This window comes from Ovis canadensis, chromosome 6 (genome assembly GCF_042477335.2).
Source record: "Ovis canadensis isolate MfBH-ARS-UI-01 breed Bighorn chromosome 6, ARS-UI_OviCan_v2, whole genome shotgun sequence".
NCBI classification, from domain to species: domain Eukaryota; kingdom Metazoa; phylum Chordata; class Mammalia; order Artiodactyla; family Bovidae; genus Ovis; species Ovis canadensis.
The window spans coordinates 104,841,358-104,867,447 of NC_091250.1; the positions used below are offsets into that span (position 1 = coordinate 104,841,358).

At 34.1% G+C, this 26,090-nt stretch overlaps 1 protein-coding gene across 6 annotated transcripts in view; it reads right to left on the bottom strand.

The window, feature by feature from the left end:
- ANKRD17 (ankyrin repeat domain 17) overlaps positions 1-26,090 on the bottom strand; it is a 168,834-nt gene that overhangs the window by 52,119 nt on the left and 90,625 nt on the right. For 2 of the 6 annotated variants that reach the window (XM_069594327.1, XM_069594329.1), the window contains exons 9-21: positions 25,580-25,771; positions 25,083-25,216; positions 22,877-22,964; positions 21,365-21,492; positions 20,976-21,119; positions 20,196-20,298; positions 17,977-18,729; positions 13,416-13,561; positions 5,400-5,511; positions 5,124-5,269; positions 2,193-2,335; positions 1,561-1,774; positions 346-521 (exon numbers count right to left, since the gene is read on the bottom strand). In XM_069594327.1, coding sequence (XP_069450428.1) covers positions 346-521; positions 1,561-1,774; positions 2,193-2,335; positions 5,124-5,269; positions 5,400-5,511; positions 13,416-13,561; positions 17,977-18,729; positions 20,196-20,298; positions 20,976-21,119; positions 21,365-21,492; positions 22,877-22,964; positions 25,083-25,216; positions 25,580-25,771 — 2,479 coding nt within the window. Of the gene's footprint in view, positions 1-345; positions 522-1,560; positions 1,775-2,192; positions 2,336-5,123; positions 5,270-5,399; positions 5,512-13,415; positions 13,565-17,976; positions 18,730-20,195; positions 20,299-20,975; positions 21,120-21,364; positions 21,493-22,876; positions 22,965-25,082; positions 25,217-25,579; positions 25,772-26,090 lie in introns of all 6 variants that reach the window. The other 4 variants (XM_069594326.1, XM_069594328.1, XM_069594331.1 and 1 more) reach the window with 2 other exon arrangements.

Consider the following 26,090-nt stretch of genomic DNA (forward strand, 5'->3'; position numbering starts at 1 on the left):
ATCAATGGTGAAGCCTAGATTATTGCCAGACTTACACGAATTAGGGTGACATCTCTGCAAAACCGTGTGGGAGATGGGACTATGGCTGACAACAGCTTATTATAGTACTTCAAAAGTGTATACCCAGACAAGAAAGGAAATAAAGTATTTCTAGGCTGCACTGAAAAAAAACAATGCAGCATAGCTCTGGATGGGTGGAAAATAACATTGGTCGGTTTAAAACATTAAAAAAAAATACACTCTTAATAGAAGTAATCACATCTGATTTTTAAATAGTACAATTTGCACAGAGAATAGTAATCATCAGTAACCCCATATCACATATAGAGTATGGTAACATCATACCTGCCAATGAGAAGCTCACAGAATTTATAATGCCCTTTATCTGCTGCTATGGTTAAAGCTGTATCTCTCGATGAGGGCACTGGAGGGGCATTAACATCAGCACCTTTATCCAAAAGAACTCGGCCCACCTCTGCATAACCACCAGAGGCAGCTTCCATTAGTGGTGTGAGGCCAGTCTAGGTTTAGTGAAAAATAAAAAGCAACACATAAGAGACTAGAAAGTACCAAATGTACCAAAAGAACAATACCAAAGTACCAAAATGTACCAAAAGAACAATAATTTTGGGGAATAATATTATAGAGTTGTTACAAAAATTTACATCTAAATTTCAACACTGACACTACTAACCTCTCTCAGTTACAGTGACATCTACTGAAAGCAGATGATTCTGCCTAATGTTAATTTGTGGGGGAAAAAAATGATGAAAGTATTTGGCATATGAAAGTGAAAAATGTTAGTCACTTAGTCATGTCCAACTCTTTGTGACCCTATGGACTGTAACCTGCCAGGCTCCTCTGTCCGTGGGATTCTCCAGGCAAGAATACTGGGAAGGAGCTGCCATTTCCTCCTCCAGAGGATCTTCACGACCCAGGAACTGAACCTGGTCTCCTGCATTGCAGGTAAATTCTTTAATGCTGAGCCACTGGGGAAGCTCTCTTCCTCTCTTCTCTTTCATGACAGAATATAGTTTTTAGCTGACAACCCTAATGTCGTTATTACCTACAAAAATCTATTTCTGGGACTTCCCTGGTGGCCAAGGGCTTAAGAATCCACCTTCTAATGCAGGGGACATGGGTTCGATCCTTGACCAGGGAACTAAGATTCCATATGCTGCAGGACAACTAAGCCCATTGGCCACAACTAGAGAGAAGCCTATGTGTAGCAATGAAGAGCCCACACGTGCAATGAAGATCCCTGCATGCCCACAAAGTGTATCTCACGTGCCACAGATAAACCTTTCACAGCCATAAACAAACAAATTTTAAAAAAAAGAAAGAAAGAAGTGTCTCTCTCGAAGATTAAAAAGAAAAAGTTGCTAAGGTATTTTAAAGAGGTGATGCTTAACCAAGTCATATTTCTATTTAAATGTATAAATATATATGTAAGAGATGACTATTACTACAAAGTACTAGAATTATAATAAGCATATTGCTAATGTATACCTTAAATGTCAAAGAAATAAATCCATAGGCTAATCTCAGACCTCTTCTTACCTTAGCTCTGTGTTCCACATTTGCTTTTCTATCAAGCAGAAGACTAACCACTTCAGTTCTTCCTTGGAAGCAGGCTAAGGTAAGGGCAGTGTTCCGATTGGTTTCTATTTGAGCATTAATGTCAGAGCCCATGTCTAACAGGAGCTTAACGGCAGCTGTGTGCCCATTCATAGCTGCTAACATCAGAGGAGAAATGCCCAATTTGCTACCAGTTCTGGGGGTGGAAGTATGGGAAGAACAGAAGGAAAAATATACATTTTTAAATGTCCTGGAAAAATTGGATGATAAAACAGAATTCTATCTCATGATTGAAGATTAAGATTCTTTATTCTGTAGACTTACTTAAGAACACACTTCAAATCCTTTACTACCCAGAACCAGAATACTTTCTGCACAATGACTTGGACTAAAAACAAATTAACTCATTATTAAAGTGAAGTTACTCAATTCCGTAAGAAAAAGAGTAATTGATAATTTTTTGAAGTTGTATGTCAATAATTTTAAATATTTAAATTTGAATTCTAAATTTATAATGTAGGCATTTCCTATATATGGCATTAAAGATGTGCTGTTCTACAAATATCTTTAACATAACACTCTTAAGGGACTTGGAAAGAGAGACTAAAACTTACCTAGAATTAATCTCAGCTCCTGCATTTAGTAATATTTTGATAATATTCACATAACCACCAGAAGCAGCCAGGCTTAGAGGTGTGTAATCAGAAACATTCCTGTGCTCTTTATTTGCCCCTCGAGCTAACAACAGCTCCACCACCTGGAAAAAGAAATGAGAAAAAATGGTTTTCTTCTTATGGTGAGACAATTTGTAATTTCCCTTTTTTTCTGGTATATTGTCTATAATAAAAGAAAGGGAAAGTCCTTTCATCCTTTGCACAAAATCAGTCTCAAATGAAAAGCAAAAGGTCTTAGAAGTCAACAAAGGGATAAGTAAAATCCATTTTGCAGTCTGTTGAAATGGCAGTATTTTCATTGAAAGATCTATAGTTCATGTGTTCTATAGAAGATTTTTTCATTTGTACATGTAAATGTCCTTAAAAACTAAGTGTAAAAAAATTTTTGGAATAAAGCCAATAATTTTTCCCCAATATTTTACTACAAAAATTTTCAAGCACATGGAAAAATTGAAAAAAATTACATACATTCATCACCTAGATTCTACTATTAATATTCTGCTATGCTTACTTCTCTCTCACAGTTACTTGTCTGTCCATCATTGATGCATTTCGTTTCTAAGTAAGGTGTAGACACCTGCAATTTCCCTTAAATACATTAGCAAGTGCGCAATTAACTAACCTCTTATTTTTTTCAGGTTTTTTTTTTTTTAGGTGAAATCTGTAACTTTAAATAAATGCACAAAACTTAAACTGTATATTCACCAAGTATTGACAAATGGATACAACTAATTTAAATCTGCTATTTTTTCCACTTTATTTTTTTAACTGAAGGATAATTGCTTTACAGAATTTTGTGGTTTTCTGTCAAACATCAATAAGAATCAGCCATAGGTATATCCATGTCCCTTCGCTTCTGAATCTCCCTCCCATTTGTTATTTACTCATGTTCCTTCCCAGTCAATTCTACCCACAGGCTAGTTTCATTGGATCTTCATATAAATGAATCACATAGTGTTTGAGAGTAATTTGTATGTATTGTGCAGCATTCCATTAAGTGAATACACTAGTTTATCTATTCTATTGATGAACATCACTACTGTTTCTAGTTTTGGCAATTCGGCAAAATTTAGTACTGTCAATCTTTAATTTAGCCATTCTAGTAGATGTGATATCTCACTGGGTCTTAATTTACATTCCCTGATAGCTGAGAATATTAGCATTTACTTAAGTGTCATCCAGGGGTCTTTTAGTCTACTATACCATTTTTTTGTCTTTTTGTTTTTTAAGTTCACATTCTTAACCACTTTCTTTTATAAATTTAATTTTACTTTTTATTGAAGCATAGTTGATTTACTGTGTGTTAGTTTCAGGGCAAAATGATTCAGGTATATATACATATATATACTGAACACATATGTATTCAGTTATATACATATATAGTTTTTTTTTTTTTTCAAATTCTTCTCCCTTATAGGTTATTCTAAAATTTTGAGTATAGTTCCCTGTGCTATAGAGTAGGTCCCTGTTGGTCATCTATTCCATATATAGTAGTGAGGATATGTTAATCCCTAACTCCTGTTTTATTCATCAGCTACTCCTTTCCCCTTTGGTAACTCTAAGTTTGTTTTCTGTGTTTGTGAGTCTATTTCTGTTTTGTATATAAGTTCATTAGTATTTGGTTTTTTTTGAAATTTCACATGTAAGCAATATCATACAATTTTTATCTTTTTCTGAAGCTGTGACTTTCTATCAGATTTTTCCTTTAGTCAGTAAGCCTAAGTGGCTTATGTAAAAAGATTATAAATCAAGTCCCCCAATTGGCATTAGGTTATTTTATCTTACAAGGAGTCCCTTAAGCAATAAAGTGTGTGTGTGTGTGTGTGTGTGTGTGCACCCTCAGTCTGTCAGTCCATAGTGTTACAAAGAGTCATGACTGAGTGAGCACACGCACGCGCACGCGCGCACACACACATACACACACACACATAGATCAAGTATTTCCAATGAAGTTTAAATTGAGATATAGATTTGCTGGGAAGCTCTTCAAATCAAATAGTGATCAAAAATTTCAGTTAAGTCAAAATTTTATTCATTATATTCCAAAAACAGAACATTTACAATTCTGACTGGTAGAATCACCTCCACTGTGGAATACATAAGAGAATGAGAATGGTGAAATAAAAAGAAACAGAGAATGACCTAGAGTGCTTTCTAAATATAAGATTCAACAATTCCTTATTGAGAAGTTATCAATACAAAGGGACAGCACAACTGGTGAATATAACTGGATTTAAAAAATGGATTTAAAATGAGGTTATCCAACTGATTGTTAAATGCCCAAAGAAGACACACAAGTGAGTAAAGTTATAAGTTCTTGAGTCCACACCTAAGTACACCAGCTGTTCTAGCTAAAAAAAAGCTAAAAGATTATATAATATTACCCAAGAACCAACCTTCAGAGTTAAGAAGGGTTGGGGAACAATTAAAGGATAAAATTACTTAAAACAATTAAAAATTTAATACTCTTAATTCCCTACTAATCTTATATGTAGACAGCAACAGAGGCTGAGCTTAAGTACTTTTCATACTAAATACTCTGGGAGAGGAAAAGATGAATGAATATAGGCCCTGCTTATGGGAAGCTTGCTGACTTGATTTGGGATGTCTTAATCATTCAATTAGTCTGAATGCAGTATAGAGGGATCTCCATGGCAGTTAGTACTTTTAGATGAGTAGGATAATAAACAAGGTATGCTTTTTTTGGCAAGACAGCTTATGCTAACATTATTTCTTTCGCTAAAAGCTAATAGTTTCGTTACTGTGATAAATCTTAATATCTGTCCACTGTTCCTACAAAATCATATAAATTAAACCATGTATTTGTTAAATGGAGGGAGGAAAAGAAATTATACTTGGGAACAACAATACCTCCTGTCTTCCCCCAGAACAAGCCAAAGATAGTGGTGTATCCTTGGTTCTTTCTGACTGGGCTTCAATGTCTGCACCGTTGTCCAGCAATATTTCAACAACACCAACATGACCAGCTGTAGCGGCCAATATGAGCGGAGTAAAACCTGAAGTAAAATAAAGATCTTAGCTAAGCAAAAGGAACAGTGCTATTTTCTATTCTATCTAAGCATCAATATAGGACTACAAGTAGTAGATACAAATTCAGAAAAAAGTTCATGAACTTTTCTTGTCTACCTTTCTTGTCTCGGTGCTCAATACTAGCTCCTCTTTCTAGCAGAGTTTGTACCAGTTCCTCGTGACCACCAGCACAGGCAAGCGTTAGCGCTGTGTCATGATTACTCTCAGTCTGTAAAAAATTAATTGTTGATTAGTTCATTAGACAGTTAAAAATGTTAACATCAATTGCATAATATGTACATATACCAAATACACACCTACACATATACCACTCTACCGTATCAAATAATTGGATATTAAATGTTTTTCTCCCCATTAGCAGTTAACTTGTGAAATTTTTTTTTTTAATAAAGACTAATATTTGAATTTTATGGGCAATTCTTAAAGCAAGAAAAAAAGTATGATTTTCTAACCAAATGCTATTTTCAGCCACATGTTTTAAGAAATACTACTGTGGACTCACTTTCTCTTCTACACATAAATGGAGTAGCACAGACAAGATTTATTTTCCCATTCCAAACAAAAAAGGAAGGTTATTTGAAATGACAAGCAATACATGACACTGATCACTGCAGACAGAAATGATTAACTTATTGTACTGCCCAGAGTTTCCAGGCTAAAGTGAAGGGAAAGGATACCCAAAAAGAATCTGGCAGTCTCCCTAGAATTGAAGAGTTTGGAGAAGTGAAGGTGGCTAGAATTCATGGGGCAGACTACTGGGGAAGAAGGCGCTACATTCAGACGGTTCTCCAGAGATCCACAGAGGGCTCCCCTCGAGTCTTCAGCTGATCTCTGATCAGCACATGTGCATAAGAAAAATTATTGGAGGTCAGGGAAAGACCACTAGAAGGGGCTGAACAACACCAAGAGGTTAAACAGGGCTGGGAATGGTTTGATTCTCACAGCAGAGCAGAAAGACCCTCAAAACACACAGAATATTGAGAAGAACCTCAGCCATTGGGCCAAATTAGCTACTCTGGACTCAACTAAGAAAGCTGAAAAACAAGTCTTGAAATGAAAACACTATTTTCAGTTAACTGCATTCAAGGAACAAAACCCATAAAAAGTCAAAGGAACAAAAAATATACATAAGATATAGAGTACTTTGAAACACAAAGACCTATAATTGAGACATGATGACACTGTTAATATATAGTTTACTTCTGACTTCTACCAATGATAAGGACGAATATTGGATTTACCAGTGGACATACTCTATTATGGTTTAAATACTTATTTAGTGAGTTAAGTCCTCACGTTTTTATTACTGTAAGCTGGTGCTATACAGAAAAGTTAACTACTAGCCATATGTGGCTATTAGTACTTGAAATACGGCTAGAGTGACTCAGGAACTGAATTTTAAATTTTATTTAATTTTTTAACTTAAAAACTGATAATTTGGTTATTAGAAACCTTTTCTGTATGTCTGGGGCAAATTAAATAATGATATCTACTTTTTCAGTCATTTAATCACATCTAAATGCAAATCAAGTACTTCCAATGAAGTTACATTGAGATATATATTTAAAAATAGAGTGGGAAGCCATCTGGATTTGCCCAGCATGGAGGTGGTTTCTGGGATGAGAGGCTTTTGGTGCTAAAGTCAGGAAACTTTATGACTTATGATTTGACCACTCTAACCTGTAAGTATAACATGCACAATAATTTTGAAGACCTCAGTATGAAGTAAAAGGGTAAAATAACTCAGTAACTTTTTAGTATTGATTATATGTTTAAACAATATTATGGATATATTATGTGGAATATAGCCTTAAAATTAATTCCTATTTCTTTTTGCTTTTTTTAAATGTGGCTACCAGAAAATGTGCAATTATGTATCTGTCACCCTCATGGGGCTATCTATTCCTGGAAGGTAATGAATATGTCTTATTTATGCATTCTCTACCTTAGTGATGTCTTGCCTAGGAAACAATAGATGAGAAATAAGTTGAACAAATGACAGTAGCTATAAGGGTAATAGAATCAAAGACTATCGCTAATTAAAATAAGACTACATATGATATATATATATATATATAGTCATATAATAAACGCAAAAAGGATAGGCATAATCTCCTACAAGTTCAGTAACTCTAAAAACCAAGCTCCATTATAAAAAACTGAGTAACAAGACACAAAAGGAAAAAAATAGAATCAAGTAATAAGAAAAAGCCTACTAGTCAGGGATGAAGACGGAGATTGCAAAACCTGCTCTGCAAAAGAGGCTGGCAGAGAACAGAGCTACTGACTGCAGAGATCAGGGATGGACTTGCCCCAAGGGAGAGATGCACCAACTACAACAATGGAGAAGGACATGAATACTTAAATGAGTGACAGCTCTGATTGTGTTATAGTATTTGATGTTCATTTCAGGCCTATAAGGAAGGAATTATTGTGTCTGACTTTAGAGAAATGGAGACAAATGTCAGAGAAATAACCTAATGGTCACACAGGCTAATGAGTGATAAAGATTGGTATTAAAAAAACCAAGAGGATCTTGGGTAACAAAATGCTGCTTACCCTATAACATCACAGCACAGCGCTAAGGCACAGCCAACTGAGAGAAGCATAATATTAAGTCTAACTGTATTACTGCACTCTCTATGTTACCGTACAGACTATCAGTAGAAGAGTCATCTTTATGATGACGAGTCAACTTTACCAATTTATAAGTTTTCTAAAAGTTTTCTGGGGGTTAAAGAGTTATTTAGGAAATCGGTGTCACTCTTAATAGAGAATGAAGAGACAAAGTTTCAAAAAAGACACAAAGTTTCAAAAAAGAGACAAAGTTGTATGCTTACACATGAAAAGTTTTAGAGAATCAGTAAAATTGGGTTTTTTTCCACATTATAAAATATCAATTCAGTTGACATTTATTCAGCACCTTTTACAGTCAAAGTACTCTACAAGGAACTCCAGGGCTGACAAAGGTAAAAGAGTCTCTGCTTACTAGAAGTTTACAGGTACTGTACAAAGGAAATTTAGGTTCAAACTAAGAGAGAAATGTGAATAATTTATGAGTTGGAGGAAAAAATATTTAAAGCTGAGGAGGGTGGTTGGTTAGTCAAATTCCTTGGGGAACTTAAAAGTAGGTCACTTCACTTTATTTCTACATTAAGGGTAAATTAAAGCAGCTAATACTTTACAACAACCTATTAGAACAATAAAGAAGAACAAAGTTAAAGGTCCTGAAATGAGACTTTCACCCCCTCAAATACACACCTACCCATTCCCAAAATAGTAAGACATATCCTGATTTGCAATACATCAAGAAACAATTTAACTAAAGTAGGAATTTGGGTTAAAATTAGCTACTGACAAGATATACATATATATATGTGTGTATGTGTGTGTGTGTGTGTGTGTGTGTGTGTGTTTGAATATTTTTAATCTAGGAAATGAAATACAGGCAATGATTTTCTATAAAGTAAAGTAACACTGAATTTACATTATACTGGTTACTAAGTCACATTCTTGGTCATATATTGAGAGAAATCTGGAAAGAAGAGCTTTGTTAAGAGCTTTCCAGGTTTATAGTCTAAAGAAAATTTTCATTTAGCTCATAATATCATGAAATATACCATTCTGTATCATAGTATGTTGTTATGATGATTCAGGCTTATATGTCACCAGGAATGATTACACAATTTTCTAAGAGGAAAAAAAAAAAGAATCATAAGACAAATGCAATATTAAAGGAAAAGGCAACTTTTAATGAGTTGGAATGTAATTGAAAAAATATATCTGAACTATAAAAAAGGAAATTTATTAAATTACTTTGAAAGCTGTTAGAATTTAAAGAGATGAACACTTGTAGACCTCCACAATCCCAAACATCTCATTCTCTAACTATATCAGGGGTCATATGTAAGATTAAAAAGGATAGCACTTTAGGGCATTCAATGAGACAAATCAGTAAGATAGTAACAACCCACTTAAAACATTTCATATAAACAAGTAGAAATAGGTGCATTTTAATGTAGAATGCTTTAATGGCAGATTATTACATATTACTATCAATTCATTTTATTCTGGTCTCCTTAATTTCTCTCATTAAATCATGATGAAACTATTTTCCAAGATGCAAAGACAGGAAAAAGAGAGAAGTACCAAATGATGTTTATACCACTAAAGGTAAAACATAGTTTTACAATTTCAGTCTTGGTATGTATTTACCTTCTTTAAAATACAATAGATATATGCTAATTATTAAAAACAGGAAAAAAGTCAAAATTACATTAGAAAGTTTTTACTTTTTCTGTTTTTGAGATATACTACAATCAGTTACCCCAAGTTTAAGGAAAGCCTTCAGAAATTTGAGAAAAAAGTGTCAAGTAGTTTAGAACTGGAACACAAGTCCAGTTCATGACAGAACACAGGTTTTAGAACTCATGAACAGAACAGCTAATTCTTTCTCACTTTTAGTGTCTAGTAGAGTTAATTAAGGAGAAGGCAATGGCACCCCACTCCAGTACTCTTGCCTGGAAAATCCCATGGACGGAGGAGCCTGGTAGGCTGCAGTTCATGGGGTCGCTGAGTGGGACATGACTGAGTGACTTCACTTTCAATTTTCACTTTCATGCCTTGGAGAAGGAAATGGCAACCCACTCCAGTGTTCTTGCCTGGAGAATCCCAGGGATGGGGGAGCTTAGTGGGCTGCCGTCTTTGGGGTAACACAGAGTTGGACACAACTGAAGCAACTTAGCAGCAGCAGCACAGTTAATTAAAATTTAATATAATAATATATAGAAAATATTTAATTAATTCAGGGGATTCAACTCTGTCAACCAGATTTACTGTTTCATATAAAACCACTGCTCTTAAAAATCTCTACAGGATTCCTATCTACATGTTTCTATATCTAGAGTATACAGGTATAAGTTTTATTTTATCACTTAAGCAAAATAAAAATAGAGAGCAGAGAGCTATGTTATCAGAATATATAGTAAAACAGTCCCAAATAATCACTTCAAACTATCATTTATTGATGTTTGCTAAAATAAATTCTGGTACCAGGACAGTGTATGGTATTAGTAGTCTTAAAAGTCTGGAAAATATCTAAACAATTCAATAAAACCATTACATGAGAGGCAAAGAGCCTGTGGCACAAACACCAAGAACGTAAGATTTGAGGACTCATAAAGAATGCAAACTTGTTATCTTTTGCACTCTTTAAGGGCCAGAAATTAAATGGAACAACTAAGCCTGTGTGCCTACAGACAATGCTCTGCAACAAGCGACGCTACCACAATGAGAAGCCCACACACTGCAAGTAAAAGCAGTCCCCAATCACTCCAACTAGAGAAAGACTGAATAGTACAGCAATGAAGACCAAGCGTAACAAAAAATAAATGAGTGAATAAATGAAATCAGATATTAGTCCCCAACTATAATGATCAACTAAACAACCATTTCCCAAGAATCATTAGCATTTCGAAAGGTTTGTGTGTGTTAGTCACTCAGTCATGTACAACTCTTTGTGACAGGCTTCTCTGTCCATGGAATTCTCCAGGCAAGAATACTGGAGTGGGCTGCGATTCCTTTCTCCAGGGCATCTTCCCGACCCATGGATGGAACCCAGGTTTCCTACACTGCAGGCAGAATCTTTAACGTCTGAGTCACCATGGAAGCCCCAAAATGAAACGTACTGAAGCATTAAAAATTAAACTTCTTCTGTTCTTCCTTAAAACTTGTGATAAATATGTGGTACGACCTAAGAAATATGCTAAAACAATGCAAAGATTAAACACACAGGACAGCTTGTTATCTAGGCAGATTCATTTTTTAGATTCTAGACCCAGAGTGTTTGTTCATTTGAAAGCTGGCTGCACTAAAAATTGGCTTTTAGGTTAAGACCTCTCTCCTCACCTGTAAAATGGGAATAGTAACAGTACCTGCTTCATGGTACTGTTATAAAGATTAAGTTAAAGAAGTAAGTATATGTAAAGTGTTAAAAACAAAAAGTTTAAGTTTTGTTAAATAAACACATGAAGGATTCAATTATTAGAGAACTTTTAATCTTTCATAGTAGAAGAATCTTGGTACTTTTTCATCATATCACCTGTCTATAATAGCACAGTACTGTCACACATAAATCAAAATATGCACTATGTAAAATCTCATGGCATTTGTATTTGAGAATCTAGTAAAAACTTCAGATGGTTTAAGCACCAAAGAATCTTATATATACCACTTTAAGTAACTTCCTGGTATCATAAAAACTAGTAAATTTTAAAAAGCAACACTGAAAGTTAAAGGAAAAGTGGTAAGCAATGATTTCTGAATATTAATTCTGTACTATGTGTTCCAAAACATGTAATGCAAGGAATTTCTAATACCTAACTATTCAGTTATGATAAACTTCAAGAAAAGTATTGTAACTCAAATTAGTCTAACCCATCTGAAAAACCTCAAGTAAAGAAGCAGATTTTTAAGGCGCCATAGTCAAATGTTTTAAAATAAAAATGTGTACTATATTTAGAATGTATGTTGTATTTTAAATTTTAATATTTTAAAAGTATTTTTATGCAGCTTCTCAGAAATTAATTTATGCTGGCTAAGTGGTAAAGTTAGATATTTCATTATAATAATCTTAAAATTCAATAAATTTATGATCATACTTAATGGACCTTTTCTGGGGCTGTTTTAGTTTAAAGCATTAAAAAATAATCCTTTTATATTTTGCTGAAGCTTTATTTTTACTTATGGACCAATTTTTGATCCCATAAAAACTAGAAAAAATACTTCTGGTTAAAACATTAACAGATTCAGAGCAAAACAGACTGAAGAAAATAATGCAAATTCAATAAAAAGTTCAATCCAATTCTATAATGCAATCCTTAAGAAATGTAAACCATTGTGGTTCATCAAATGAATGTCTTTTTCTTTTTTTAATGAAAAATGAGGCTTATAGTATGGTATCTGGAAGGGTACCATTGAAGTTAAACAAACCTAAGTTTGACTACCAGCCCCACCACTTCTTAGTTAAATGAAGTGATTGTAAGCCCAATTCTTAATGGCTCTCTTAGCCTCAATTTTTTCATCTGGAAAATGGGGTTTTAGGAGTAGCTTACTCATATGTGTAGTCTGAAGATTAAATAAGGTTATTCCTTAAAAATAGCCCCTGACAATTTTAAGTGCTCAAAACAAAACAACAAAAAAAAGTTAGCTCTTATAATAAGAAAAGCAAGTAAGAACAAATTAAATTCCTTTTCCACAGTATTACCAAGAAACATTTTAATGAAAAGGAGCCTTCATTTTCAATAGCTTAATAGTACAGCCCCTTAATGGTGCAATGATACACACACACACACACTTTCTCTCTCCCTGTCTCCTTCCCTAAAACTGATATTTATAAAGAACTGATCATTTATAAAACAAGTTGTATAATGTACACCACCACTCTCATACTAGTCTCTCTATCAGGTACTAACCAAGACACAAAACTAAATAAACTGCAAACATTTCTCAGTCCTGAAGAAAGCCACATACCCTTATCTCCTTCAGCAATCTTGTAAGGTAGGCCTCTTGGCATTACTTCAGGAAGAAACACAAGCTATCCTTTCTTCCCAACCTCACTTTGCTCTGAGGTTTCATGGTTAAGTGAATGTTTTAAAGTAACTTTTTTTAAAAAACAATTTAACAGGTGTTATATACACAGACACACAGACTTACTACATACTTCTGTCAGCAAGATCAGAATTTTCAAAAACAATATAAATGCAACTGAGTATATATATGATATTAAATGGAATCCAATATGAATTTTAAAGTACAGCTTCTAATTAAAGTTTAGATAAAATACACAAATCTTAAGTTCTGTCTCTTAACATCCTCTTCTAAAGTTTAACAAAAAAAGATTACTTGGTGACTGTGGAAACCAAATCTTCACAGTAATTATCAGTAATAATCTGTGCTTGGAATTTTATTGCTTTAAATGTGGATTTTGTAATTTATACTTGTCGCTCAAGTCTTTGCCCAGAGACATTGCAGTCTAGGACGATTTAAATCACTGATGAAAGTTTCACAATGATATAATGCAATTAGAGCTGTCGCTCCTGGGTGTGGACTTACCTGCGCGTCAATGTCAATGGCAGGGTAGATAGGAAGCATGGCTGAAGGAGAGATGATAGGGCTTGGAGTTGGAGTCTGAGGTTGGGAAATGGAAGCAGCGATACTGTGGGTAGGAGTGTTTGACATTGCAGATGCTCTTCCACTGACTGCTGTTGGACAAAATAACTGCACTTAATAAGGGTGAAACACTGTTAGGTAACAACAAGATATAATTATTAGAAAATAGTTAAAGATATTTAAAAACAAAATATCTACAGAGAGACTGCCATAGCACTAATAACTCACTTTCCTGGTTATTTCTGACATTAGACACAGAGCAAAATTTAAATATATATTGAAAGTAACCCATTTGCTAAACAATAATCCATGTGTAAAACAAATTCCCCTCTTATGGTATGTAATCATAAAACTTTAGTTCAAAATAACCCTGAAAACAAAAATATTTTTATGAATTAAAAGTAATATATATGCAAACGGTTATCCATATGTCTTCTTAATCAGAAAAGGAATAAAAGTTAAAATAGTCAAGTTCAGAAGGAGAAAATGTAACTTTTACCTGCTAATTTCACACCTCATAGTCTAGAACTAATGAAAGTAATATCACTGGGGATATTCACTATGGACTATTTAAAATACTTCCTATATTAGCTGTAGACAGGGGGTAGCCCTCAGTATGACAGTATGTATATATATATAAATTTGATCCTCACACAGAAACAGTTTCTCACGTGCAAAAATTATTCTGAAGGAGGTAAAATGACCACCAATCAATCAAGCAATCACACTGGACTTAGAAGGACGAAATTAAAAGATTAGGGTAGAAATAAATGCATGCATGCAACCATCCCTCAAATGTAGATTATTGTTAGTTCTTATAAGTGTAATTTTGCCATGATATTATTTTCATCAAAAATAAGTAAATTAAGAAAGGGCTAATAGGTCAGTACTAAGGTAGGAGAATTTCAAGATGGTAGCAGTTGAGGGTACTTTACTCCCTCTTCAACTGACTTTTAGAGTTGACATGTGAATATCAATCATTTCCCCCCTTACTGAAAATGCTAATCTTGAATGATCGACAGTAGTGTGGATGTAAGTTACCAACGTAGTTATCAACTACATCAGACAGAAAACAATCATGATTCACAACTGGATCTGAAACTAGCAAGAGGTTATTTATGATCCTACCAAGAACAAAACTGAAATTGACCTTATTATAATAATTATAAACATTACTGTCAATTAAAAAAAATCTATTTTACATGAAATCCTCAGTTCAGGCACAAACATACACTATACATTATAGCAACACACATTCTATAATTATACATTTTTAAGTCCACTTAAAAGCCAAAAGAAAAACAAAGGAGGAAACAAAACAAAACAAACAAAACATACTCTTCAAGTCCTTAGGGATCCAGATCAAAAGAAAAGGGTATGTACTAATTTATTAATCACCTAATGACCTTGATATTGTTACTCCATGCTGGTAGTTTTGTATGTTAAGAAAAAGATCAAGACAATTCAAATGTACACATTTTAGATAAAAATTTCAAAACCATATAAAATCTATGGCTCTTAAAATAGATTCCATAGTCTCCTTTGATTAGATATTCACAAATGAAAATGCTAACCTAAACACAAAATTAGCTTAAACAGAATGAACAATCTGTTCAAAAAACTAATTTTTACTTCATGATACTAAACAACAAAAAAACTCAGCTTTATCATTAAATGGCTAAATTATAATTTATATTTCAACTAGAGTAAGTTCTTCTAAAGAACATATTAAATTGGTTTTATTTTTGGTCAAGGAGATAGGAAAAATCAATTTCCTCTTATCACTTCCCTTCAGGTACCCATGAAATTGCTGTACTAAAACTGAGTAACTGAGTAACTGCCTGTCACTCATCCATTCTCTACAATTAAAATTAATAACTGTAAATACGTAGGTACCTGAAGGAACTACGGTACAGATCAGATCTTTACATGTAGAACTTCATTAGCGTTAAGAGTTCAGAGAGGTTTTAACAACAGGTAAGGAAAGAGGAGATCTTGAGAGCACAGCAAAGCAAGGTGTTAAGACTGGTTAAACAGGGAACTGATCTTGCTTTAGCTAGTAGAGAAACCAGGGAAGATAGATGATCTTGGCCAGCCAAGTGCTAGATAAAAAGTGACTGAACCTTATAAGAGCATCTAATAAACTGGGACTAATGAATAAAGGGCAGAGATTATGCATAAAGAAAAAAGAAAGACAAGACTAAGCCTAATGAAGTTGTAAGATATTTAAAAATCCAAAGAAATGGAAATGGTTATTAGTCAACTGAAGTAACAAGTACTACCACAGAAAAAGGGTAAAGAAATGCTGTGGAAGTGAGTGCATACGTGTATTTTTGTGCATGTGTACATGCATGATGCAGGGATGGGTTGCAGGGACGTAGCTGGTGGCGTTTAATCCTGTTGTTTATTCTGGCCATCTCTCCTCTCCCCATATAAATGAGAATAAACAAGCAAAGTATTTTTATAATATGACAAGTATTTGTCATACTTCCTGAAAAGTTTTATACTTTAAAAAATTTTTATAGGAAGATACCTGTAATACAGGGAGAATTTAATTATTTTTGTTTGGTAAACAAATCACAGAAAAACTACTTTACAAGCCTCCAATGATTCTGACTGGCATAAAAATTATACAATTGGCAAATCATTATTGATAACTATGCCCAAGAACATCAGGTAAATTCTGATAGCATATCAAAATTTTAAAAATATTCATTGGTATGCAATGTCCATTATTCATTTAATTGAATAAATAACTCAATTCTATACATTCTTTGGTAGTTCAATTTACATAATAGAAAGAATACCATTATGAGCTAAATGAATGGTCATGAAAGAAATATCAAATTTGGGATCTGGAGCTGATGATGTTTGCTTCAGTTTTCATAATATATCTACTGTTTTTAAAATTACATTCCCAATTATTATAAACAGCTAATGGTGATTGGTAGTAATTTTCAAATATATAAAAAAATTTATACTTAACACAAGAATCTTTGTTGTTCTTACTAATGATTAATAGCATTTTTTTATGATGTAGTTACTGGACCCTCTAAGATCAGCAGAAATTTTCATTCCACATATCACTGTTGAGGTGATACTAGAAGAGAACTGGGAAACTTTTGATTTTAATTTCTAAGTACAAAATCTGTCTCATTAGTTGGTTTCTTAGTTTCTTAATGTTACCTACTAAATATCTCATATACGCCTGCTCTTCACATCAATCATATACAACTCTTTGAGATCCTACAGACTGTAGCCCAGCAGGCTCTGTCCATGGGATTCTACAGGCAAGAACACTGGAGTGGTTGCCATGCCCTCCTTCAGGGGATCTTCCCAACCCAGGGATCGAACCCACATCTCCTGCACTGCAGATGGATTCTTTACTGCTGAATAATCAGGAGGCCCAACCAAATATCTCACCACTATACAACTTAGTTTTCTCTTATTCTTTTAGAAAATTAAAAGTTAAATTATATATAATCTCACTATCATATATAATGCTACTTAAACATAGTTTCAAAAATTCAACCATCCTTTAAATATAAACCAAAGAATTAAAAAGGGAGAAGAGAGCAGATAAAAATGATCAAAATTCGCCTATTTAATCCCTTTGTTTTCCCATTTCTTTCTTTTCTGGTTCTTTTTTTTTTTCTTAATGGAAAAAAATGTCCTTTTCAGTATAGTATTCTTATGGTTCATAACCCTGTGAAATCTCATTCTACTAGTTTGTTATAAAACTCATGAAAAATATTCAATAAGTAAATAGAACTAGAACCACTGAAACAACTTATTTTATTTTTTTTTGCCAATGACACTAATTAAAATGTTAAAAAAATTCTCTGGCTACCCAGTTAAAGACGTATCATTTATGATACTGTCAGGGGACTACTCCTCTCCATAATACAATTACAATTAGAAAGAAACTACACATTAACATTCATAAAGGATAAATCACTGACATACTATATAATCAAATCTTATTTGGTTTGGTACTTTTTTAGTGTTGTAAAAGTATTTACATTCTTTTTTAAAATATTCATCAGATTTGAAGTCTGATCCATCAGAACATAAAGTATTTCTGTTCACAAATAAGATTTCTGATGTATCCTACTAGTTTTGCAGTTCAACTTCTATCAATATCCCAGTTTATTGTGTGAATACAGAAGGAAAAAAGCCAAAATTCTATCAGTATTCTTAACTTAGAAAAAACACAAGAAACAAACAAAAAATTAAACATCAACCCGACTACCAAAAAACCTAGATTCCCAGCCTACCCACCTAAGCCAGAAAGTTTCAGCCACTTGCACTGAATGAGCTAATTTTTAATTTGACCTGTATCCATCTGAGAACTTCTGAGATCGAAATAATATTTCTAAAGATATACATGGGTCAAGAGTCCAGAAATAGTTCTCAAGTTGGGTAACGGCAAAAAATTCTGGCACACTCTTACTCGCCTTAAGCAAATCATATTTGATACCTGCTCATAACAATATAAACCCACCTGCCATGATGTCATCCAGCGTGTCATTGAGGGTCTGAGCAGGGCTGGCTACCATTAACCCTTGTTGTGTTTCTGTCAGAATTCCTTGCCCCAGCCCTGCCAACTGTGCTTGGCCCAGTACTGGCTGTCCAACTATCACTCCTTGCAGTTCTGTAAGATTTGCGATGGACCCTGGAGGCAAGGGACCTGCCGCCAGAGGCAAAGCTTGAGGCATGGCCAGAGGCTGGATTGGTGCAAAACCCATCTGAGCAGCAGTTTGCTGGGGTTCATCTTTAAGCAAAACGGGATCCACTTGCTGTAACCGTGCATAGTCTCCCTCGGAAAGCTGCTCTCCAACCCCAACCGGAGTCAGCAGTCCCAGATGTTGGCAAGACTGTTGCTGCTGCTGCTGAAGTTGAATTCTTTGAGCTTTAACCTCTAGATACTGCTTTTTTAGCTGCTGCTGCGTTTTCAGTTGTAACTCTCGTTCTACTTTCTGTAGTTCCTCCAAAATCTTTTGTTTCTTCTGGATTTGTTCCTCCCTTGTTTTGTTCAGCTCCTCGATCTTCTCCTTGGTAAGCTGGTCAGCATGAGCCAGTTCCAACGACTGCAGCTGTGCATTCTTTTCTATGGCTTCTTTTATCCTCTGTTCCAGTTCTGTTAACTTTCCCTGAGCCTCTTCTACAATGCTCTCTGGAGACTGATTGGTGATGTAACCCTGTACATCCTGGCTGTTTGCTGGCAAATGGCTGCTGGACTTTTGTTTAGAAGCAGCTGTGTGAAAAAGAAACCCCCTCAGAAGTGCACATGAATGGCATCCTCATTACAGAGTTACTGTTGGGAGGTTTAGTGCCAACAGTTATGCACCAAGTTATTATATCCACAGAAGGTGAAAATGCATTGTTAAGGAGTTAAAAACAAATCCACCTTCTTTATCATAAATATAAAATGTATGTATTTTATGTGCATAGAATAATCTTTGGGAAATCAATTTCAGAATTTTAAAAATATCACATGGCTAAAATTAGACAATAGAGGGATGCAGATTTGTGATATCAAAGTGGTACAATTAAAATAAAATCTAAGACTATGTGTAGATAGATACTTCATCTGATCATAAAGATGTAAAAACTTATCATAAGAACAGAAAAATAATGCTAAATTATTATGATGTAGAGAAAACTTAAACTTCTAAGTCAAGGTTTTTCTACATTTAATAATCTGTGCCTTTTAAACACACACACATACACACAAAGAGTACTCAAACCACTGAGAAGTACCAGGAAATTAAAATTCAACTAAAATAAATATTTGTTGGGGCCTACCATCTTCAAGACTGATAAAGGTAAGATAGAAATTCACATATTCATAAAGCTACTTGGCCAGTAGACAACTGGAATTCAGTTTCCCTGGAAGAAAAGATGCTTAACTATGACATTCATCATATCTTCCAACAGCCAGGTGAATAAATGTATCTGGCTATCGGTATAGCAATCATTTGCTTGGTATACCAACTGAAAAAGGTGCCAAGGCTCTAGACTGGTAGCAGTGATTGAAAAGAACTGGTGGAAATACTTAGTATTACTGTTGGTAAAATAATACAGGTAGCCAAAAACCAAAAAGTTAAAGCCACACTGGTTCTTCAGGTAAAACTTTCTAAAAAGAAAATCTGATTCAAACTAGTCGCTGTGTCGGGACATGACTTATGAATCATATATGATGTAACATCCACAAGTAAAATATGGACCTGAGAGTTCTAAAGAAACAAGCAACCATATCTGAAGTAACTCTGAATTCTTGGTTGAGAAAAGGTATTTCAGATATAAAATCTATATTAAACCAGTTATTCTAAAATAAAATTTAATTTTGATCTAGCTACTAATATGCCTTATATCACTATCGAAATTTCAGTAATTTACAAAAATGTCACCCGATTATACCCAGTCTAATATTTTAACATGAATAGAAATTACTAGTTATTAGAGAAAATCACAGATAATCAGAATTGCATCAAAGATGAGCATCTGAATTTCTATTAATATTTCTCATTCCAGCACAAATCCGTGCTCTCAACTATGTTCTTTCCCAATAACATGCTTCTTTCATTGTTTAAAAAAAATTTTTTATGCCAACTTAGTAAAATTCATTTCTTTGTAGAAAAATAATTTTAAATGGCTATTTTTTTTTCAATCTTATCATTTTTACTTGGACAACCTGAAGGCTTTAGAAGTATAACTGACCTTTATTCCTGATGGGAAGAGTGGTGGCAACATTGGCAGGTGGTTTGTCAGGCTCCTGAGGTGGGACAACCATGGGCAGTGCTTGAACTGGTACTCTCGGAGCCTAAGACAAATAAAACTGATTATATTTCTGCCTTTCCTATACCTTCCATTAAATAATATGCTTTAAATGATTCAGTTGGTAAAGAATCTGCCTGCAATGTGGGAGACCTGGGCTCAATCCCTGGGTTGGGAAAATTCCCTGGAGGAGGTCATGGCAACCCACTCCAGTATTTTTGCCTGGAGAATCCCCATAGACAGAGGAGCCTGGTGGGCTGCAATCCATGGGGTCGCAAAGAGTCAGATATGACTGTGCGATTGGATGCCACAGAATGAAGAATAAGTTATGAAGATCCATTCAAAGTATTTTTTAACATAATCTCAGGAAACAACATATTTACTTAAAATATGCTGGTATCAAATTATTTCCATGACTTTTCTTTTTCTGGCCATACGACAAAAGTCCCATCCACTGGGACAAGGAAATCCCTCCAAGATATTTTTTTTAAACAGACTTGGAAATCAAAAGGTTATTCTGGCCATAGTAAGAAAGCAAAGCAAAATGAAATCAATCTAGAATGTGAGTATTATACTGAAAGGTCATTACCCGTATTGAGTACATTATCTTTAATGAGAATTGCGTATTATAACAAAAAACAATCATTCTAGTTTAATCTGGAACTATGACTAAAAAAGGGATAAAGATAATATAATATAAAATGCTTTAGTTTAGAATCTTACCCTATTTAAATCGTGGGATGGGGGGGTTAATTGAGTGACATCTGGTGGAGGGGCTGAAAGCAAATTATTAGGATAGTCCAAAAGATAGCAAACAACGCTTGTATGACCACCTTTTGCTGCTTCTATCAACATAGTTGAGCCATCCTAAAAGAGTGAATATGAAAAGGGAAAAAACAGTTTTTCAAATTAATTTACAGAACCATTAAGGAAGATAAAGCCAACAGGTCCCAGACACATTACAGTTTCAATTTTAGTCAAGAACACTTTCCTCTAAAAAAAGAAAATGAACACATTCAGAATGTCAATACAAGTTGAACTTGTAGATAACGTGTTATGCTCAAGAGTGAAGATTAACTCACAGTGCTACCTGAAACATTTCAGTTACATACTTTTAAACGGTGAGTTGGATCTGCCCCATGAGCCAAAAGTAGTTCCACTACTGCCAGATGACCCCCTGCACAAGCCAGGGACAGTACAGTATGGTCATTATTAGCTGTGGTTCTATTCACATTTGCTCCTAAAACAGACAATCCATGAAAAATAATGTTAATAAAATAATCAAAGAGTAGAGAGAACAGGATAATGAAGCCCCACATATTCATTACCCAGCTTCAATGATTATAAACATGGCCAATCTCATTTCACATATACCCACATCCATTCTCCTCTCCCATCTTGAATTATTCTAAAATAAATCCCAAACATAATTTCATCCATAAATGTATAAGTATGCAACATTAAAAACTAAGGATAAAAATATATATTACACAATATAATCACTGTTTTATAAAAGTAAAATATAAAATTTTATCTAAATTTTTGTATCTTCAGTGGGCAAGATGACTAAAAACCAATAAATAAATAAATAAATAATTCACACTGCCCTCTATGGGCCAAATAATGGAAAGAATTAACAAAAACTAGGAAGTAATAGTAGTAAAATTCTCATCTCTGATTTGCAGCACTATGCGAGGCATGTGGGAAATGGAAAAAATAGCAGGAAGAAACTGGAATCAGATTCATTAAAATTAAACAAAGGGAGAGAAGAGATAATAACTGAAAATAATTTCATTCTTGAATACATGTGTTATTCATAAACATGTAACACAAGTGTTTAAATTGCCTAAAATAATTTGACCAATAAATTATTTCTGATTTATCAACAAACTTCAGTATTTTTGATAAAAAAGAAATGGCATATATTGCCTTTTTAATTGTATATCGTCTACATAGTCTCTCTTTATCAATGCTGAATCAAAAGTAAGATCTCTAATCTCCTATACTAAAGTTTATGAAAAAGTTTCAGCTTGAACTCATATAGTAAATACCAAAGAGATAATTTAAAGAAAGTAATAATATGCTACTTTTGTTAATAAGGATGTTGGTTTTCAAATAGAATAAATGACCATGAATAAAAATGCATTTTTGGCATATTTTTTCATTTCAATTTTTAGCTTTTTTTGGGTGGGCTGTGCTTTATTTATGATTACTTCTTTATATTTTACAAAGAAGGAAACCTAGGCCCAGGGAAATATAAATAAAGGAGAAAAGTGTCTTGCCTTCAAGTTAATCAGTGGCAGAAACTTGGCACAAAAATCCAGGTTTCAAGATAAATTATTACATAGACAGAACAGACTTCAAGTAATCTAAACCCTCATTTACATAGAGAAATTTTTCTTTATTGAAATGTTACTCAACAAGTGTGTTACCCAGTATGACAACTCTTCATGGATGGTTCTGTGTGTTGCAGGGTATTTATCAACTACCCACTCACAAAAATCTCAGTAGCATTCCTCCATCACATGATACCCACAAAATGTCCTTTACCTCTAAATCCCTTAATACCCAAGGGCAGGGAATAGACATCTCTGGGAAAAAATCACTGCCTTACACAAACCTACCTTTACTAATTAGGAACTGAACAGTACAAACATGGCCAGCTCGTGCAGCTTTCATTAAAGGAGTTCTTCCACCTTCAGATTCATGCTCCTGTTTAAAAAGTACAGACTTATTTGATATTTAATTTCCAGTGAACAATTATTCTTTTTCATGAAAATCAAAAGGAAAAGAATTGGACTAATTTTGGAATCTAAATATATTAAATAACGTGCTCTGAAGTAAATCAAGGAATATATTCTTTAAACTATCTCAAATTAGAAGCATGCTCTTTAGAAATATATTAAGAACTGAAATTATATTCAGTGATTGCTATACCCTTATCTGAATCCATCTAGCTAATTTTTCCTTCTCTCTCTACAAAAGGGATTGTGGAACTTGAGCAATGAATGGCACTCTAGCACAGCCCTCTCCAAACAATCAACATTATCTCCAACCACTACAAGTAATTTTCTTTTCATAAGTTTTTATCTTATCTGTATCTATTTCTAAAGTACACCACTCTCTCTTATATACTTCTCATTATTTCTATTTTACCTTCCATATTACAGTGATAATTTGAATATCTTTTTAATACTACCAATGACAAGATATTACTACAGATTTCTGGGTTTCAAAAGGATGGAGAACCAACTGCATTCTTGTGATTCAGAATATCAGCACAGGAAAAACTTTCAGGTCATACAGTATAAAGGTTTGAGAAAACTACTTTTTATAAAGCATTTTATATGTCAATCTTTTTACACTCACATCTGATGATTTTTCTCTTAAGTCATACACTAAGTTGTTTTAACTGCAATTAACTAAGTAAGATTACACTGCTGCCATGTTTCTCAGTCACTGTGGTCAACACTGGAAATATAGCCCCTAAGCTGAAGTAGGTCAAAACCTAGTAAGAAAAATAGGCACATAACTATAGCTAGAATATAACATGAATCATAAGCTCTTCAAGAGCTGTACCAACACAGAGCCAAAAGAGACCACAACGGTAGTCTAATTTAATCTTTTCCTTTCACAAAATGAGAAGTTAAATAAATTTTAAGAAACCAGTTAATTGAGGAGCCTGTTTCTGCCTGTGTGAGTTTCTGTTATAACTATCAACTGCTACATGAAAACACACAAGTGCTCATGGTTTAACTAAAACCTACTTTTCTTACTCCCATACAGGTTAAACTGGAAGAATGCCTTTATTCCCCCACACAGAATTGCTTTATTTTTCCCTATCTCTCTGTACTCCTAATTTTTCCAACTGGAGGAACCTCTTTTGTTACATCATCATGGTATCTATCTTTCTAAACTTTATCCAGCCCCAAGCATAACATCTCAGATGATGTCTTCACCTCTTCTGAGCTTTCTGCTTATCCTTTCCCTATGACACCTCTTTATAATCTAAGAATGACCTCAGTATTTCACCCTTCTCACTAAAAGTTATCTGAGGGGACTGCCCTGGTGGATCAGTGGCAAAAAAATCCACTTGCCTATACAGGAGACAGGAATTCAATCCCTGATCTGGGAAGATCCCACATGCTGCAGAACAACAAAACCCCTGCACCATAACTACTCACTTGTGCTCTAGAGCCCAGGGAGCCACAGTTACTGAGGCCTGTGCACCCTTGAGCCTGTGCCCCACAACAAGAGAAGCCTGCAATGAGAAGCCTACGTGCTGCATCTAGAGAGCATCCCCCACTTGCCATAACTAGAAAAAGACCCAGCACAGCCAAAAAATTAAATAAACAACTCTTTTAAAACAAAAAAAAAGGTATCTGAAAGAAAATACTACTTATCTTAACTCCTTTATTCAATAATGCTTTGAATGGTACAGGTACAATTTATTTCCTAAACTACAGTGAAATGCCCCTAAGCAATATGTGCCTTTTTGCGACAAATCAAGAAACTTCTAAAAATAGTTAAGTACCTAAAAGAAAATTTGTACTAATTATTACCATTAATTATTAACATACCAAACACAAAATTTTCCCCTTTTTGTAGGGGGAAAGGGGTACTTGACTGGATATTGCTGCTAACAAGGAAATAAGAATGGACACAAAACAGCGTAGGGAAAAAATATGACTAAATGAATAAACAATGGTGAAAACGTGAACATAAAATTAGAAGTAAAGAAATACCTTTCATCTACAGTCTCCACAGGATTTTAAGTTAATTTCTTGTCTTAGCTTTAATTATTAAGATTTAGAAAGTGCCATGGCTTACCAGATCTGCTCCTGCCTGAAGTAAGACATCGGCTACATCAGTATGACCATTTTCACAGGCATACGTTAGTGCTGTATCCCCTGTTGCTGTTGTTGCATGAACATTAGCTCCTGCAGTTGTGTTAGACACACAGCCTTAACAAAAGAATCATAAGACACAAATGTGGATACTGAAATTTCTTTTAGAGAAGCCAATCGCCTCAGATTACACAAAATAGCCTTATTCATGTCTAGAAATAGAGGATATTGTCTGCATGTTTAAAAGCAAAAAACAAAAAAAAACTAGAAACAGACTACTGCTTAAAACTAAAACTGCAGATACTTTGAACAGTGATAAGGTAAATTATTTACTCAGAATACACACAAAAACGTACCTTTTTTTCTACACACATTCAGTGCATCATACATCAGAAAAAAGTTATTTGCATTGTAACACTTTTACTTATATGAATTATGCAAAAAAAAAAAAAAAAACCTCCCAAATGCAAAAATGCCTACCTGCAGCTAATAAGTATTTAACCAACTCCAAATGACCCTCTTGAGCAGCTTCCATTAAAGGGGTAGAACACCCCAGTTCTATATCAGCTCCTGCCTTAATTAAAAAGTCTGCCACTTCCAGAAAGCCTCCACAGCAAGCCAAAGTCAAGGCAGTTTCTTGAGTTTCTTCTGTCTGTGCATTGATATTTGCTCCTAAAATATATTTAAAGAAAGTCACTAACTTATTCCAGAGATAAGCAAAGAATGGTTATTTCCTAATAAACTATATTTCAAAAACGAACATTTATATTACTTTACTAAATGATAAAGTGCTTCTCCCCCCACTTCAAGAGGCAGTTAAAAATAAAGAAAACTATCAAAACCACATCCATGAGTCCATATTTGATATACACTGCTGGAATAAGATTCAACCAGAGGAGTTGATACAAGTCATGTGGTTTAAGGACTTAGGAAAAATAAAACGTAGTCCCTTGTTATAAAGATCCAAAATAATGATGGTAAAGATGTTGAT